This window comes from Pituophis catenifer, unplaced genomic scaffold, assembly GCF_029215685.1.
Source record: "Pituophis catenifer annectens isolate HBS135680 unplaced genomic scaffold, rPitCat1.0.hap2 SCAF_2, whole genome shotgun sequence".
NCBI lineage: Eukaryota > Metazoa > Chordata > Lepidosauria > Squamata > Colubridae > Pituophis > Pituophis catenifer.
The window spans coordinates 73,132,114-73,151,709 of record NW_027256882.1 but is presented as its reverse complement, the minus strand read 5'-3'; the positions used below and the strand labels follow the sequence as shown (position 1 = coordinate 73,151,709).

Below are 19,596 nucleotides of genomic sequence, written 5' to 3'. Positions count from 1 at the left end.
CAATTGAGGTGTCCATTGAAATCAGAAGATAGGGTATCACAAGGTTTGGGGACATCAGCTCCCAGAGTATATCATTTTGAGTGTTGTTACATAAATTACATCTGTGGTGTTAGATATTTCAAATTAACATGGTTAGTTCATATATCTTTGCAAATAAAAATGCCATAAATCAGATCTGCAAAACTGCATTGAGGTTTGAGTACTTTTTTGTACTGAAGTATAAAGCAAGCAGACATGTTAGTACCAACTGGAATTCTATTTTAAACATGCTTTAATATCTTTGTTCATTTATATATAGAATATCTTTCAACTGCACTTTTATGCATTTGACTTAGTAGAATCCTTTTAGATGTCCTTGTCCATAGAGGTCATACTCCTTATAGAGGATATATTCTTTCAAACGGTTTGGTAATGGCAGAAATGTCAGGAAGACAGGACAGCGCAGACGTAAACGTCCTAAGCATTTTCTGATTCTCAAACGGCAAAGATGTTGCAAAGGACGTGTGTTTGCTGAAAATAAAATTCATGTAATATGAATTATCCATTCCTACATCTGTTCCTAACCCATAAGAAAGAGCTGGATGAAGAGATAAAAGTGATGGGAAAGGAATTGATCACAACATTTTCCTGTTCAGATTATTAACCTGGTTCCTATTGGGTAGGGAGAGTCCCTCAGAATATCTGTTGGTTCACTGTGAGGATTATTGAGACAATTGGATGGATAAAGTTGGTCAGATTTGCGCTGACCTGGACTCTGACACCACCACCACCACCACCCCAAACTCTACTGTTCAGAAGAGACTTAAAGGTCTGGTCTTCACGTAGACTTTTGGCAAGGAAGAATGAGACTCCTTATTCATTGCACTTCTAATCTTTGATGTTTATCTTTTATTGATTTTATTATAATTTCTTTGATTGATTGTTGTGAGCCCAAAGGAGTTGAGTTTTGACACTGGTACAGTGTTGAACATTTAAGGGAGGCCCTTGGAATAAAGCATGAGTTAACACCTGCCACAAGTAGTTACATCCAGAAATTGACTACAGGTCTGATTGGTATGTTATAATACATTTAATATGGGATCTTCATCCATCATGGGATGGTATTTGTGCTCAATGTGTTCTTTATTCAATGTGGCAAGTTTTAAATTTTTTAACTGGTAATTGCAATGATAAAACTATATGAGGAAATTAGATCTAGAAGATATTTTAGAAGATACTACTTTCTTCTATGCCTTAGCACTTTCAATGCTGAGGAGGCAAAGAAGAAAGTACTACTTACTAATCACTAATAAGTAGTAACTAAAGAGATTTCTTTGTGTAAAGATTTTTTTATGCTGTGTATCAGTAGGTTATTGTGATCTCTCCTTCAATGAAGTAAAAAAAAATAATCCAGTCATATTTAGTAATGGGGAGATACTGTCAAAATACAATGTTGAAAGTATTTCTTAAATAATTCAAATTGTTTTAAATGATATTTACCAAAATGAAACCTTTTGGTTTATTCTAATCATATATAGTAGTAAAAATAGTTTTCAAAATAATACAGCTACTAATTTGAAAATTATGCAAGGTAGATACACTCTGTTATACTGGCAGGGAGTGCAATGCTGGAAGTCCTGAAAGATCATGTCAGGAACATATTGTCATGGAAAATATATACCATATTTTTCAGAGTATAAGACTCACCAGAGTATATTGCGCACCTTAGTTTTTGGGGAGGAAAATAAGAAAAAAGCTGATTGACAGGTGGATCAGCCTCCTGGAATACCCCCAATCAGCTGTTCCCAAAGGTGAATTTTAGCAACAGGTTCCTTGGTTGTGAGCTCTGCTTTGCTTTTTTTTCTGCCTCTGAAACTTCTGAAACTCTGTTTCAAAAAAAACTTTGTTTTCTTCCTCAAAGCTTCCAAAACAGCTTCAGAAAAAAAGCCTCTGAAGTTCTGTTTGGGGGCTTCTTTTCTGAAGCTTCGTTTCTGATGCTTTTTTCAGACTCTGAAACCTCCATTTGAGAAGCTGGGCAGGACTACATTTGGAGTATAAGATGCACCCAGATTTTCACCCTCTTTTTTGGGGGGAAAAGGTACGTTTTATACTTTGAAAAATACGGTATATATGTAATTGACTTGATGGCACATAAAAAATGGCTCCATCAATTTGAAAATTAGAGTGCATTGTGTCAAGTATCCTTACATTCTATAATGTCTACTGATAACTTTATTTGACACTTACACAAAATTGCATTGATTTCTGGCCACAGTTTTTGTTCTCGAAGAGTATCTTGAAGTTTAGTGCATATTCTAAGATGATCTACATAATCTAGCATCACTCGCACTACCTTCCCAGACAGGTGCCTTAACCATGACAGTGTAATCACTTCACAGAACTAAGAAAAAAAACATGAGAACACAGCATTTAATGCCTTATATTATAAAGTGCCCGATGCATCCCAGACTAAATCAACAGCAAAACGAAGCAAAATAACCATACATCTAATATAATTTCACAAAAATACCAAGCAGACACTTTTGAAATAACTAAACACTTGCCATTTATTCTATAGAATGTCTCTGCTCAATGCATGTTTAAAGAGTATGATCCTTTTCAGTTTTGAAGACCAAACAAATCCTACCATCCCTTAAACACTGAGCAATTCATAAGTATCAATCAGCTTATAAAGGAAGGATTAATCTCCCCCAGGAAGTACTTACCATTGTGTCTTTGATAACAGTTGAGGTCCACCCTTCAAATAAGTACTTGGAATGCTTGCTATCTCCATGAGGACAATCAAAACAACGGGAAACATTGTATCCATAATTCAGCAACATTCTTAACAGGACTTCATCTTTCAGAGTGTACTGTAGAGCCGATGGAAAATGGGTTGTATTGACTCTACAAAAGTAATTCACGTTGGCTCCATGGCGAAGCAGGAGACTGATGAGTTCATAGTTACCCATTCTCAAGGCCACTTGGAGGCAATTAACAGGGTCTTGATTTGGTAGGGCTCCGGCATCTAGGAGCAAATGAGCGGACTCAATATCCCCATTAGAGACAGCAAAATACAGTGCTGACTTTCTCTCATCATCATAGTTTTTCTGAATTCTTCGATGCAACATAAAATTAGCATCAAACCCAGATTTGAGTAGAAATTCAAGACACTGAGAATGTCCTCCTGCTGCCGCCGAGTGAACTGGGCTGATTCCACTCTCCTTTATGACACTGAAATCTGTGACTGGAATCAAAATCTGTAAAGCCCTAGCAATAAAATAAAGATAAATATTCTTTCAAACAAACCCTTCAAACATACCTCAATGCTTCCTACCAGAAAAGGCATTGAGATCACCATAAAGAGGCAAGAGCTGTAAGCTTCTGTAAGAGAAGAGTTTCTATCAACTATCAACTTTTTAGCCATTTAGTAAAATGCATATAAAAAGACAAGGATTTCAGTGGGGAAAAATTCTTAAAAAACATCAGCAAATAATAAAATGGGAGAAGAGAGGGAGAAAGACAAATGCAAGCTGATTATTTCAAGTAATTTTATAAAGAATAAATTCCTTAAGAAGCTACAGTAAGGACAGTCCAAAAGAAACAAAATGGTGTTGATCCAGCCTATTCAGGTCTATATTCTTCTACCCAAAAATAAGATTTATTTTCTTTTAGGCTTAAAAATAAGCATTTGGGCTTATTTTTGAGGAAGTCTTATTTTTTTTTTAAGGTGCAGGAGGCAGACAGCATGGTCACCTCATGGCTGCTGGGCCCCTTAACCACAGCCCACGGTTAAGGTCGCTGTCCTGAAGCCTCTCCATCACTTGGTTTGGGACAGATGGTGCCCGGCAGGCCCAGGTGTGGTGGGCAGGTAGGCAGGTGGAGTGGAGTGGAGAAGAGAAACTGCACTGAGGAAACCCTTTCAAATAGCATTGCCTGCAATTTTTGTTACTCCCTTCCGTCATTTCTCTTTCTTTTATTCTCTATCACACACATTTGATCACTTGAAAGGGACAGGCTGGGCTTTGCTTCTATTGTAAGCATGCACTTCCCACAATCTTCCACAATTGCCTGTCCTTTTCTCAAGCAGCAGCCGCCGGGTAGAGAAGGGTGTGTGTGGAGCCAAGGGAACACGGTATATTCATAAATTTAGCTGTGGAAGACTGTTCTAGTACCAACAGAATGGAACATTGGATTACCTGAATGTCCATTTTATGATCGTTGTGACGACATTCCTCAGTTAAGGGAACCTTCACTCCTTTGATTTGTTTTACTGAGTGCTTGTCAAATATTTATCTCCCTCTGCAGTGTGGTTCCGCCCCTTCCTTCTGCACATGCTCAGTCTTTTCACGAAGTCTAACTCCATCAGATCTGAAGAATATACTCAACGGAACTTTAACTGCAGAGGTGAAAAAAGAAAAAAACACCCCCCACGACCACCAGGCAATACGCCAAGGGAGGGACGGAATGTCGTCACAACGATCATAAAATGGACATTCAGGTAATCCAATGTTCCATTTTCATGCATCGTTGTGCCGACATTCCTCAGTTATGGGATATACCCAAGCTTAATAATTTAGGGTGGGAATTACTCCTTGTCATTGTCCTGGCTTCGTGGGGAGATTATTGATTGTAAAACTCTTCTCCCGAACGCTGCATCAGCTGATGCAAAAGAATCTAACCTGTAATGTTTAACAAATGATGAAATAGATGACCATGTAGCTGCCTTACATATTTCGTCTACAGATGCCTGTGTAGCCCATGCAACAGAAGTTGCAGCACTGCGTGTTGAATGTGGTAACACTCTTCCAGGTAAACTTTCCCCTTGTGAACTATATGCCACTGATATACATGCTTTAATCCAGCGCCCCACTGTATTAGAAGACACTTTCTTACCCATTGTAGAAGGTAAGTATGATACAAATAGTGCTTCAGTTTGTCTAAATGATTCAGTTCTTTTTATATAACGCCTTAATGATCTACGTACATCTAGTGTGTGCCACATTTTTTCCCTAGGATGTTTAGGATCTGGACAAAAGTTTGGTAAAATTACTTCTTGAGCTCTATGGAAATATGAGTTAATTTTTGGTATAAATGATGGATCTAATCTAAGTACAACTCTGTCTGAGTAAAAATTACATAAATCTTTCCTAATTGAAAGAGCAGCTATTTCTGATATTCTGCGTGCAGATGTTACTGCTATTAAAAAGGCTAATTTTAAAGTTAGATATCTCATACTTATAGATGCCAGTGGTTCAAATGGTTTTTTTGTTAATGCTTGTAATACTAAATTCATATCCCATGAAGGATATCTGTGAACAATAGGAGGTCTTAAATTCATAGCTCCCCTTAGGAAGGATTTAATTCTCATATCTTGTGAAAGAGACTTCTTACTTGGTCCATCTATGACTGTAGCCAATGCTGCTACTTGTCTCTTCAATGTTGAAGGAGCCAGACCTTTGTCTAAACCAGATTGAAGAAATAATAGTACCTCAAGTACTGTTGCTGATGTAGGATCTACGTGATTTGTACTACACCATTCTACAAATGCCTTCCAAGTCGCATTGTAAATACGCGTAGTAGATGGTCTTCTGGCTGCTTGCATAGTTGCGATTACTTCTGAAGGAATATGATCTTTTGTTAATCTGGACCTTTCAAGCGCCAGACGGTCAATTGTAACCAGTCTGGCTTTGGATGTCTTATTTCTCCTTGAAGTAGAACTATCTGATTTGGAGGAATTCTCCAAGGGTTTTCTATTGAAAGGTCTAAGAGGTCTGCAAACCATGGTCTGCGAGGCCAATAAGGTGCTATCAATATCATGTCTGCTCTTTCCTCCCTCAATTTGTGAATTACACTCTGAATTATTGGGACTGGAGGAAATGCATACAGAAGTCCTTGCGGCCAAGGAGACCTTAGAGCATCTTGGCCTTCTGCTCCTTGAGTTGGGAAACGAGAAAAAAAATCTTGCTAACTGGGCGTTTTGATTTGTAGCAAATAGGTCCACTATTGGTTGACCGAATCTGAGAGATATCTGTTTGAACAGCTTGGGATCTAACATCCACTCTGATTGGTCTATTTTGCCTCTGCTTAACCAGTCTGCTTGTACATTTATTTCTCCTAATATATGTTCTGCTTTTATCGATAAGACATGTTTCTCCGCCCAAGACATGAGGCGATCTGTTTCTTCCATTAGAATTTTTGATTTTGTGCCTCCCTGACGATTCAAATGTGCCTTTGTTGTCATATTGTCCGTTAAAATCAGGACATGTTTGTTGGTCACTTGATGTTGAAATTGAATTAACGCCAGGCACACTGCTCGTAATTCCAACCAGTTGATTGGTTGGTTTTTTTCCCACGTAGACCAAATCCCTTGCGCTATCAATGAATTGAGATGTGCACCCCATCCATAAAGGCTTGCATCCGTTGTTAACGTTACTTGTTCTGACTGTAGAAACAGAGAACCCTTCTGAATTGCCTCTGTTATCCACCAACGTAGGGATATTTTTACTCGTGTTGGTACCACCACTTTGTGAAGAGAATTCGCTCGTCTTTGCCTTTGAAAGGGTAACAGAAACCACTGAAGATGGCGCGTGTGGTAACGAGCCCATGGCACTATTGTAATTGCAGATATTAACTTGCCTAGAAGTTGAGACAGTGTTAATAGTGCAGTTTTCTTCTGAGATATTACTTGCAGAACTAAACTCTTGATGCTGTTTTGTCTGTCTGGAGACAGGTAAACTAATCCCAGTTCTGAATCTATGATTGCACCTAGGTGCAATAGTCGAGTTGTCGGTGATAAGTGACTTTTGTCCACATTGATTGTAAACCCGTGGTTTTGTAGAGATTGGATGACTAATTCTCTGTCCCGACATGCCTGATCCTTTGATGTTGACAAAATTAAAATGTCGTCCAGATAACATACTAGACGTATTGGGATAGACCTGAGATTGGCCGCTACTGCCGCTAACAATTTCGTAAATGTTCTTGGTGCAGAAGAAAGGCCAAAGGGCATTGCCCTGTACTGAAAGTGTTTGTCCGCATATGCAAACCTGAGGTATTGTCTGTACCTTGGGTGGATGGGCACATGTAAATATGCTTCTTTGAGGTCTATGGATTGCATGAGATCTCGTTGTCTTACACATTGTAGAATTGACTTTAGTGAATGCATCTTGAATCTTCTGTATAGAACATTCACATTCAGCTGCCTCAAATTCAGAATTCCCCTCCAACCCCCTGAGTTTTTTGGCACCAGAAAAAAGATCGAATAAAAACCGGTTTGAATTTGGTCTTTTGGAACTTCCTCGATCGCCTTGATTTGTTTCAGGTGCTTGATCTCGAGATTCATCAGATTTTGTTGCAATGGTTGAGTTGACCAAGGACATTGGATGAATCTGGTAGGCGGGTTTGAGGTGAATTCCAAAGTGAGGCCACTGGTTACAGTACGTAAGATCCATGCATCCGTTGTTGATTCCTCCCATTGGTGATAGAATAGTTGAAGTTTGCCCCCAATGGGAAGGGAAGAATTCGAGTCATTTGCCTCTACGAGATTGACGTGACATCGCTCCTCGAAAAGGTCTTCTGAACGATGATTGGCGGCTGCCTCTTCCTCGAAAGGAATTTCTATTACTCGAGTATGAGGAATAGTACGGTTGAAAATTACCACGTTGTGTGTAGGTATTTGAATTCCCTTGATCATATCGAAAAAACTGTCGTTGAAAGGGAGAATATCTGCGTTCCGGTCTTCTATACAAGGAGGGTAAAATTTTCTTTTTATCCCTGCCTTCTACCAGAACCTGTTGCAAGGACTCTCCGAATAGAGACTGGCCTTTATAAGGGGCTGATGTGAGCCTCCATTTTGACCGTGAGTCAGCTTTCCAGTGACGTAGCCAAAGAATTCTTCTTGATGTTACAGAAGATGCTAATGCCCTGGAAGCAAATTTGGCAGCATCTAATGAAGCATCTGCAGAGTATTCTGCAGCTGCAATAATTTTTGATACATCTTGTTGTATCCTAGATTGTTCAGGTGGTAATCTATCTCTTAATTGTCTTAGCCAAATAAGGGAGGCCCGGTTAAAAAATGATGCTGAAACTGCAGCTCTAATTGCCCATGCCGCGGCTTGATGAGTTTTGCGACATGTCATTTCAGCTCTTTTGTCTTCAACTTTAAGACCTTCTCCAACTTCACTGACTAACACAGAAGATGACGTAAGTGTTGCCACCGGTTCATCTACTAATGGCAATTGCAACAATTCATCCAAGTCTGGTGGAGAGCAATATAATTTTTTATCAAAGCTATTAGGTCCAGAAATTGAACTGGGATGATCCCAAGATTTTTTAATAACTTGTGAAAATAGATCTGGGCACGGAAACAAAGTCCAAATCAGACTTGTGTACTTTAAACAAATTCTCACTGGGGTTCATTTGAGTATTAGGATCAGATGACTTATCTAAATTTAGTCCCATATTAGTAGCTACTTTTGCTTTATGTAGCAGTAACTTAAATAAAGATGGTTTGAAAAGACCTTGAAATGCTGGTTTTTCTGGTGTCATGTCTTCTTCATCCTCTGATAATTCAAATTCCTCTAACTCTGTGTCATCCCCACAGCTAAAATATTGCTGTTTAGGAATTGATTGAGAATGATATTGATTACTGGTAACTGTACCAGAATGACAAGGATAGCTGGTTTGTTGCAAACCTGCTTGGAATATTTTAGAAATGGCATGTGTAACCATTGTTTGAAAATCCACTTCCTGACCACTGTTTTGAAAATCTTTCCCCCTAAGCCCAGCAGCGGTTGGGGTGAAAGTGGCTTCAGGAGGACCTTGATTTAGAGAATTAACACCTGAAAAATTAGGCCCTTGAGGAGCCAAACCTCTGGGAATATTTATCATAAAGTGACCTTGTTGTTCCCTAAACATAGAATCTTGTGACTGAATTTCTTCAGTTTCCTCATTAATCTGATTATTGTCATCAATAAGTTGTTGATTATCAGACATTTCAGAATGATATGTGTTAGAAGCCAATTGTGCAGCACACTTGGCTTTGGCAAATTGATGCTCTAAAGCTTTATGTCTACGTGTTTCCATCTTATTCATTGTTTTAATAATGTCATCAGACAATGAATTGGCAGACTGTTGAGGCTGTGTCACATTTTTTGTTTTAGCTCGTTTTTTTCTAAATTGCTGAGGAGAATGTACTTTAGGAGGAGAAGCGACCTGTTCCAGGTCAGATGATAGATTATCGTCTGCCATATTTAATTAAAGATTGTATTCAATCAATATAATAATAATAATAATAATAATAATTAATTTTTAATTTTTTTTAAAATATAATTAATTAATTAATTAATTCAAGGTATAATAATATTTTTATCAAACAACAATTAATTAGAACAACTTCCCTGAGATGAACTTCTGTCAGTTGATGTAAGCAAATGATAAACGAAGTTTTGACAGTTAAAAAATGGCTGCGCTGTCAGTTGCTTGCCTCAGCAACTGTCAGTTTAACGAAGATTCCTCGAGCCCAACGTTTCCGAATTGATCTCTTGTGGTATATTAATAGTATAACACTCGAGTGTATAACTTGAGAAAAAAATCACAACTTTCAAAAATAAGTATGCCTGGCTCAGGCAGGAACTTTAAATAGTCTGTCAATTTTCTTTATATTTAAATAGATTCTTTCATTAGGAGTCTGAATCCAACATCAGAAACTCCTTTGCCACTAATAAATAACGAAACTTCAAAGGTGTTATTGGATACTGAAAACACCGTGGCTTAAATAAACAAAGCAGCTTTCAAGCGTTACAATGTAGCTCAATTAAAACAGAAACTTCCACATGAGACTGAAAGTTACTTTAGAAACTTTGTAGCCGCTGATAAGCAAGAGAGGGCTGCAATAGTGTTAACGTTATTCAGCAGCTGAAAAACACCTCGGCTAAATTAAAGAAACAGCGTCCAAACCACAGTGGATCGCTGTTGACAGATCGGCAAGGCGGCTAGCAGCCCCTTAGCGCCGCAATTTAAATCGGCAAGGCGGCTAGCAGCCCCTTAGCGCCGTAACTTTTAGCAAGAAAAATTTACTTCAGTACAGACAGCAATTAATCAGACAGCTTCCAAACCTCTGCAGGTCGTTGTTGATTGAACGGCAAGGCAGCTAGCAGCCCCTTAACGCCGCAATTTAAATAGCAATGTTTTTTTTTTTTTTTAAACAATTGTAAAGCTGTCAAGACAGAAGCCATTAACGCAGCCCTCTAATAAGTTATAATAATAATGATGAATTAGACAGATTATCTGTAGGACAAAAAGCACTCTAGACCTATTGAGTCAACTGAGTGAAAAAGACTGAGCATGTGCAGAAGGAAGGGGCGGAACCACACTGCAGAGGGAGATAAATATTTGACAAGCACTCAGTAAAACAAATCAAAGGAGTGAAGGTTCCCTTAACTGAGGAATGTCGGCACAACGATGCATGAAAATATTCATATTTACATAAAACATAAAGAATGTATGTTACTTATAATGATGTCAAACAAATACAAAATCCCCCTATCAATTGGCCTAACTTCTACAAATGTTTTTGTGTCACAGGACTAGGACAGTGAAATGCAGAAGAGAATGGACTTCCTTTCACAGATGTGTAGAAAGGACAATGTCAGCAGTTGAATGGTGCATAGAAAGCTACAAGCTTTTTCTACACAGCTTTTGAAGATAAAAAAGACTTTTCTACCTAGTAACTCAGGATTTGACAAACAATAAGAGCCTTGGTAGTACAGGGGTTTAAGGCACCCTGTTATTAAGCTGGTTATTAAGACCAGCTGCCTGCAATTACTGCAGGGTTCGAATCTCGCCAAGGCTCAAGGTTGACTCAGCCTTCCATCCTTTCTAAGGTAGGTGAAATGAGGACCCAGTTTGTGGGGGCAATAAGCTGACTTTGTATAAATATACAAAAGGATGAAGGCTATTGCTGAGCACATTGTAAGCCGCCCTGAGTCTTCGGAGAAGGGCGGCATATAAATCAAATTAAAAAAAAATAAAATAAAATAAAATAAAGAAACGTTTCTCTCATCAGAAATATGATAAACCACAAAGTTGAATAGATTACTTTCCCTCCCTCTCTCTCCCCCCACCCCAGTTCCATAAATGGAGTCAGTATATTCTAACTCACAAGAAATGACCTCTATAAGCAGCTCTATGAATAGGAAGATGCCCAGATTGCTTTGGGACATTGGCATCAGCTCCATATTCTAGTAGGAGAGAGATGGAATCTGGGTTTCCTCCTCCAGCAGCCTCAAATAATATAGATGCAGAATCTGATGCTTGAGAAAGGATGTTGGCACCTATTGTGAAAACAGCAATAAGCTTTTAATAATAAATCAAAAATAATATGGTGTTTATTGTGTTTAGTTTACATCAACATAAAATTACTACATTGTTGATATCAAGGAAATAGAATTGTTCTGTAGATTAGTACATTTAACACTGAAGGCTTTATACAGAACATCTCACCTTTACGCAGTAGGAGTTCCAGAATTTCTGTATGCCCATTCTGTGCAGCCAACGCTAGAGGGGTGAGCCCATATGAACTTCGTGGATCTGGATCTGCTTTGGACCAAAGCAGTAATTCCACCATATCTTTCAAGCCTAATCTGGCTGCCTCATGTAAAGCTGTCCTTTTGTTGATACACTGTAGATTGGTATTGGCACCAAATTGTATCAATAAGGAAGCAATTTCATATGATTCATGTTTAATTGCTGTAAAATATTAAAATAAGAAAGAGCAACATTTGAAAATTTCATTTAACTCTCAGCTATTAAACTATTCAATCTCCACTGAGAATATCAGACTAAACCTTTGTTTAGCAGTCTTACATGTCGCTTGTATATGATTAAAAGAATCACAAAATGAAGTGCTAAACTTTAAAATAAATCTGTTCCTCACTTTTTTTAAAAAAATAATTTTACAGTGCTGTTCTTCATTCATATTTAGAAAAATTGTCTTTTTTGGATTATGAATCACTAGGCAGAAAGTACCTTCTCATATAGGCAACTATATCCTTAAATTTGGCATGAAAAACCACTTTCAGCCAATGCAAGCTATCATTATTTTATGAGAATGTTTAATGTCAGACAAACAATACAATTTGGTTTACCAATAATTAAAGCAGAATCTTCTTCTTCATTCTTAGTATCAGGATCAAACCCATTGATTAGCAGAACATTGACATTTTTCACAAGACATTTGTCCACCGCTAGAAACAGAGGAGTTTCTCCTTTTAGGTTGGTCTGTTGCCAGACAGTAGGATGTGAGGCTGAAAGAGAGAGTTTTGTTTGAATTGATAAATTCATATATGAAATTGACATAGTCCTCAAAGGGACATTACCTTTCAAAGTAATTTCTAGAATATTCTTGTTTGGTTGTACTGCTGCTTCATGAAGAGGAAGCCAACCTTGGGAGTCTACTTCCTGAAAAGCAGATCCATTCCTCATCAACTTAAGTAAAGACTCTTCTTCACCTGTTACGAGTATGAAAGATCTACAATTTATGTTCTTTAAACTCAAAGACCACTTTGTTTTAGTAATGAGTAACAAACGCTTGTTAACGTAATAAAAGGCTGCCTCACACCTGCAGGTGCTATTTTTAATTCCTCCGCACATGAGGTTTGGTATCAACTAATTGAGTTCATTTGTGTATTTTTATAAATTCCCAAGAAAATTGAACCTATTACTTAACTGTCCGAATGGCAGTGATGATCTTTCTGTAATCTGGACTTGTTGTGAAACAAAAGCTGAAAACAGAATGCAACAGCATTAAAAAAAAGTCAAATAAGCCAGAAATATTATCATATCACACTGAATTTCAAACTGCAAAAAAATGGTGAAAAAAGAGAAAATATTTAATTTGTATATTTAATGTATTGGTGTTTCATGCAAGAAAAAACAGGTCCTATACCAATGGTGGGATTCTACCGGTTCTACCTGGTTCAGGAGAACTGGTAGTGGCACCGGCAGGAGGCTCCATCCACCAACCTGGACATCATTGTGGACATTCTGCGCATGCACACAGGTGGCATGAGCACTCACATTTCTGATCCGGTAGCGAAGGTAAGTGAATACTACTACTGTCCTATACACCTAGCGAGTAAACTTCCGGGGTATTCTGGAATTGAGAATAGTTTACCAAACTCTTTGACTTGAATTTACATGTCTTGACAATTACCTACACTTTTAACTGCTACCAGAGTAGAAATGTCACTCCCTAGTGCTAATTTTTATTTTTTTGTATCCTCATGGTAGTTGTATCTGACTAACATGCCAATACCCATTGATTTGGAAGTTCAGTGAGACCTATTAATGTGACTTGCCTTTCTTTCTCTGGGCTATAGAGAATTTGACTCAAGGTGTGTCCAACCCGAATGCTATAGTCAAGCCAAAATATCCAACTCACTAGTTGTAGGGAAGATTTCCCTTCCGTCACATTTGAAACCATTAAAGCACTAGGATTCTTGCAGGCATGTCTAGTTGGGAAAAGGATTCAGTTTAAAGGTATTTAGCGTGTATGTGTGTGCACGTGAAAGCCACAGTTTATCAAATTCTGCCTTTATTTATTTATTATTTCACAAAGAGCTCATTTGTTTCTCTTTCTGCTTTCTATGGCTGAAAACTATATAAATCACTTAGTACAACTTCCCCTATTTCCCCCTCTATTCTCTCAACACTGTCTTTTATCTCATTGAATTCAGAGCTCTACTCTGTACGTTAGGCCTTCCTGTCATTAAACAACACGTGCCATTCTTCTTGCTTTTCTCTCATTGAATGGAATAATTGCATTCCATTGCAATAGTGACTTACTATTTCTTCTTTGCTCCTAAAACTCTCAAGAATGGTTCCTAAAGGATTTTTAAAGTTTGAACCACGAAACTGTTGTTAGCCCAACAAAAGGGTCAAATTGTTAAATATGTAATTGGAGAGTAATCCTATTAACTGTCTTTTATTGTCATGAAAGTTAAAGAACATAAATTCTAACATCATTTTGCTTTGACTCTGCATCATGTCCTTTGGAAAGTAGCCACCATGGGGGTCTTGGCCTGGAACAAGTTGTGTCCTCCTGTTTCTGGGGCCTACTAATTCCTGAAGAAAGTGAAGTCACAGAAATTTATCACTGTGGGCGAAAATGAAGCAGGAAAATTGACACATTCTACTGATTAAGAGGTCACAGTATTCCAGAATAAGGCTTTGGGGACTGGATGATAGAAATTATTTGAAAGGATGGGGGGAATGCCTACCCTTCCCTTACTATAATTAAATATGGTAATGTTTAGGAAAATAGCCATTAGTAATTCTGTCTATTCAACTAAAATAAAATAGCCCCGTAGACAAGAGCTAGATGACAAGCAGTTCATGACTTCCCCTGTGCCTTATTTTTAATTGATTTATTTATTGCAGTTCCCAAAGCCACCAGAGATCAATCTGCCAAACTTTGACTACAGGTTGCCCAATAACAGGGGTGGCACAAGTTTTGATATTTTTTTCCTACAAACTGAGACTGAAACAAGATTAATGAATTTATTTAACAATCAAAAAGGAACTTAAAACCAACATTAAAAAAGAAAAATAACAGCCTGTCCTTCTCATGAGATCATCAGTCACCTCATTGTCATTCGTCATATAGATCTTGGCTACCAGAGTAGGACGTTTATCCACAACTGTAAAATTACTGCCTACCCTTCTTTAGAGGGAAGCAGCGGAAGATCAATACTTTGCTTTAATAAAACATTAAAAACAAAAACAGAACACACAAAGTTAAAAACATTGTAATTGGCATTATAATGGAAAATAAAACAAAATAGGTAGTTTATAATTTATACATTTATGTCAATCTTTCTCAGGGGGGAGAGAAATTTTTCATATTAAATGGATACTAGCCACATTTATAAATAAAAATATGTGTCGTCCTAAAGATACAAAAATCATCACATAAACATACAAAATATGGAAATCCCATGCCTGTAACAATATTCTGTGAACAGTTGCACAGCATTCTGTGAAACTGTATTTCAAAAATTACACAGTTTCTGTTCCAAGAAACATTTTAACAGATGCTAGAAACAATATATCAAAGGCAGGGCACACCTGTCACTCTTTGCAGTAGTCACCGTCTTGCTCCGGGGTATGTCATGTAGGCTTTGCTGAATGACAAGCTGAATAGGGATGTCATCCTCAGCTTCCTCATCATGCATTTTTGTAGTATCATACAGGTTAAAACCACATATCTTAAATTACAGAATGAGGTGGGGTTAATTGTTACGTTGCAACTTCTAGAAACTTCTAGCTAGAGACATAGAAATGTATAACGATAAACAAAAGCAAAGAATACTTAACCGTCCTGTCTCAATCTCTTTTTGAGCATTAACTTGACAGACACTAAAACCATCAGGATCACACTAGGCAGATTATCAATTTGACTTCTTTTTGCTCCTCTTTCTGAGAACATGCCTATGCCAAAGAACCCAGAGTTCGAGGGCTCAATTCTCCCTCCTGCTTCATTCTCCTATCTTTACTGCCCCCACCCTTGCTAAGCTCAACTACTGATCTCTTTTGCAATGCCCTTCCTCACTCTGCTCATATTTGCTGTATCTGTAAAGAAAGTGCTGGGTCATGTACATTAAGAAGCAACAGTTCAGCTGAAAGCTGCTTAGACTGAGTGGAAAGAGATGCAGAACATCTCGATTTTATTAACAAACACGGAATATCATTTGCAATGTGGATGTTTCCTTGTAAAAAAAAATCACTAGCATTTGATTTAATAGTCTATTACTGTTCAGAAACACTCTCTGTTGTATATTAAAAATGGCTTACACCATAATAACAGAATTAGTGAGAGAATAAAGCCAAAGTGGAACATTTTAACTGGCATTGTTTTCAATTATTTTTCCCCATTAAAGTCAATGGTATTGAGATATACTGTATTTTCATTTGGCTGCATCAAAATAAATCCATAAATACATGCCTAAATATTGAAAAAGTGTTAAAAATTATTAAACAACGTTTATAGGATACAGGAAAATCACAAAACTCTTTTTCTCTTTGGAATGCTAACACATAAAAAGCAAAACATGCAAATTCAAACACGCACACACACTTGTGTTACTCCTGGAATAGTAAAAAACAACATTCCAGAAATGCCAACGTTTAACTTTTATTATTTAGAAATAGCTTAGGAAGCTAAGGTTTGGGAGAACTTTTTATAATGACAACACACATTTTCCTCACCTTTCTCCCACATTTGCAACACAGACTGCTCACTCTAAGCAAGTGTCAAAACCAAAATGTGATGTTTGATGTATTGAAAAATGATCCTGGGCTCATTGCATCATTGCAGCCATTAATAACTCACTATAAATATCTGACTGTAAGACATTCTCTCTTGCAGACAAGACATATGGATTAAGTGAGGGTCAGCAAATGAACCACATGTATGAATAACAAAAAGTATTCAAAGAACAGGCATTTTAAAATCAGACTGTAATAACTGTTAGGAAAATTTAATTCATTTCAGGAAATTCCTAAATGCACGGCATATAATTAAAGCAGCAGCAAGAACCTGGGAAGTTATTCAGTACCAGATAACTAGTGGTATATAGAAAAACATGAAGGACATTGATTCATTCATTATGAACCATGAAGTCAATGTTTTCTCTTAGCAATAGCACTTAGACTTATATACCGCTTCACAGTGCTTTACAGCCCTCTTTAGAGGATTGCATGTGAACTGATTTTGGGGAGAGAGTTCAGTTTGAATGTTAGCAAATATCATATACACATCATATCAGAAACCAAAAAGCCTATTTGCAACAACAGAATCCAGGTATTATTCTTCATTAAAATTGACCAAAACTATGCAAACCAGACGTACATCTCTAAATAGGAGATGCACTTGAATCAAAGAAGTGTTAAGGAAACACTAATTCTGCAGAGAACCTCTAGGATAGTCTCTCAATCACAGAATTTGGAAGGGCAAGTTTATTTTCCATTAAATAGTTCTACTCTGCCCCTGCACTCCAGGTAAGCATGTTGCAAAAACAAGGCTATTGTTCTAAAACAGTCCATAATTAAAAATTGACTTCTTGCTTTTTCTGTGATGCCTGCTAATTTTGGATTGTAATGATGCCTCAACACACAACACATATTATTGATTATGCTATCATAACGACTCTTTCCACAATATGATCGATTCCTGCCTAAGCAGGGGGTTGGACTAGAAGACCTCCAAGGTCCCTTCCAACTCTGTTATTCTATTCTATTCTATATCAAGAACTAATTCCAGCTACTCTGGGGTAAAAATATGTGCCATCCACACATTAGTAGCAAAGTGGAATGGTTTTATATTTAAAAAAACACATACACACAAAAGATGAAGAAACATGGCTGCAAAAGAATGGTCCATTTAATCTAATTCACCTTCCAGAGTTTGTCACCCTCCAAAAAAGCAGAAGAGTTGTACAGAGAGCAGAAATCAACACAGACTAAATCAAATATTTTAGATATTCAAATGTTAAGAATTGAAAGGAAGCAACAACATTTTTGAGCAAAAGGAAATTTATTTTTCAACAACTTCAAAATGAATTATGATGCACTAAATAAGATATTTTGCATAGTAAACACTTTTCTTATAAAAGAACAGAAGAAAAAACATCAATAAACAAGAATGGGTTCAGTTTATTGTAAAATATTGTTACCAGAAAGTCTAAATGATCAAAATATTTAGACAGTCCTTTATTCTAGGGAAAGATATGAATATGGAATAATTAGTCTCATCTGATCTGAGTTCTATATAATTAATCATCCAGCTGACAAAGTAGAGCAACTCCTCGCTTGATCCAATGCTGGACTGGCTGGTCGGTTAACAACTTCATTGCAATGACAAAGTTAGTTGAATGCCCAGTTGTTGAAAGGACTCCTTTGCGTTCACTTGTCTTGTACAGCGGACACACATATGCATTTGTTTTCTTGAGCTCTGATGTTTTGGCTGCAAGGGAAATATTCTGTAAGATGAAATAACTGCGGATAACATGAAATAAAAATACTGAATGCCTACAGCTTACAAACTGCATTGCAGCACGATAGAGTAAAACTGAGGGAAAAAAACAACCACACACATTGCATCTCTTGAGGTGGGCAATTAAACATGTGACTATAAGTGACTATAATCCCCGACCTACGTACCTTCCGCCGTGCCCTTAAGATCCTTTTGTTTAAACAGGCCGGGCTGACTTAGAAAATGAATTTTAATTGGGTGTCTGTAGTTTTTTAATATAAGGTTTTTAATATAAGGGCCGAAGTTTAATATATTTTAATTGTTTTTAAATTTTATGGGTATATGTTTGTTTTAATATGGCTGTACACCGCCCTGAGTCCTTCGGGAGAAGGGCGGTATAAAAATTTAATAAATAAATAAATAAAAGTGAAATATTATGGATTAACTTCTTACAGTATACTTCTCCCTGACATCTTAGTTTTGATTATGATGGGATTCCTTTACATTAGTTGCATGTTTAAAACAACCCTCTTTTACAGTAGCAATTTGAGATTAAAATAAAATTATAGTTAAAAACTGTTTATGTTCAAACAAATATTAACATAACAAGGGGAGTGGGAATATGCCTTGATTTAGTGCCTAAAGTTCAATAGCAATGCTATCTGAGCACAGACTGAATTAACTGGCACCACCAAAAAGGATGAGTTTTAATTGCCTTCGATTAATATAATGCTTTCTGAAGAACATCTGAGATTGAATTGATTTTTATGGGAGGAAATATCTGGTCCAAAGTGATTTAGGGCTTTAGACATCAAAGCAATACATAAACTAGTACTTAGAAATAAATGCTGTCATTTGAGGTTTGTTTTTTAAAATAATGATAAATATTCGGATCAATGAATCCTTGTCTAGAATATTGATGTCATGTTACAAGAGAGATTTCTTGTAATAGTCAATGACCTTACATGCAATATATTAAAGGTAAAGGTAAAGGTTTCCCCTGCCCAGTCACGTCTGACTCTATGGGGTGGTGTTCATTTCAGTTTCTTAACCAAGAGAGCCAGTGTTGTCCAAAGATATTTCTGTAGTCAAGTGGCCAGTATGAATATATACTGAGGCTGATGGAATGGTGTTCCCTTCCCACCAAAGTGGTATCTATTTATCTACTATTTGCACTTGCATGCTTTCGAACTGCTAGGTTGGCAGGAACTGAGGTAAGTAATGGAGCTCACCCTGCTGGATAGCGCTGGGGTCTTGAACTTGGATTGTCAGCTAGAAAGCTCAGTATCTTTAACCACTGAGCTACTGCCCCCTTGCATGCAATATATTACAGTAATGTAAACAGCAAGTTTAAAATGCATATTGAAGGACTATGACAGGCCATAAATGACATATTAACATTTAAAAGTAGGAACCAATAGCCCTGCCAATTAACTATTTGCATTTGATACTGAAAGACCATAATGAAACTTTTGTAAATAGTTTATAAGTACATATAAATTTACAACAATTGACAGATTTAGTGCATATCCACATGTTCTCCTATGGATCACTCCTATGAAACACTTAAATTGCAACAATGA

The 19,596-nt window shown here is 37.2% G+C and overlaps 2 protein-coding genes across 2 annotated transcripts in view; both read right to left on the bottom strand.

The window, feature by feature from the left end:
• Positions 1–242: 242 nt before the first annotated feature.
• Positions 243–12,511, bottom strand: ASB14 (ankyrin repeat and SOCS box containing 14). Its single transcript, XM_070936958.1, has 7 exons — positions 12,360–12,511; positions 12,129–12,287; positions 11,485–11,730; positions 11,144–11,315; positions 2,706–3,249; positions 2,227–2,380; positions 243–510 (listed from the first exon to the last, which is right to left on the bottom strand). The coding sequence occupies exons 1-7, from the start codon at positions 12,463–12,465 to the stop codon at positions 332–334; spliced, it is 1,560 nt and encodes a 519-aa protein (XP_070793059.1). The 5' UTR covers positions 12,466–12,511; the 3' UTR covers positions 243–331.
• A 5,302-nt stretch (positions 12,512–17,813) lies between these two features.
• Positions 17,814–19,596, bottom strand: part of DNAH12 (dynein axonemal heavy chain 12) — a 121,957-nt gene continuing 120,174 nt past the window's right edge. Inside the window, exon 76 of the mRNA XM_070934365.1 lies at positions 17,814–18,004. Coding sequence (XP_070790466.1) covers positions 17,814–18,004 — 191 coding nt within the window. The remainder of the gene's footprint in view (positions 18,005–19,596) is intronic.

Excerpts from the sequence above, each read along its gene's own strand:
- ASB14 (XM_070936958.1), bottom strand. The coding sequence starts at position 12,465 with ATGAGGAATGGATCTGCTTTTCAGGAAGTAGACTCCCAAGGTTGGCTT. Across the intron at positions 11,316-11,484 it reads GGAACTCCTACTGCGTAAAG|GTGCCAACATCCTTTCTCAA; the intron begins GTGAGATGTTCT and ends TTTTCACAATAG. Across the intron at positions 511-2,226 it reads AGAAATCAATGCAATTTTGT|CAAACACACGTCCTTTGCAA; the intron begins GTAAGTGTCAAA and ends TTTTATTTTCAG.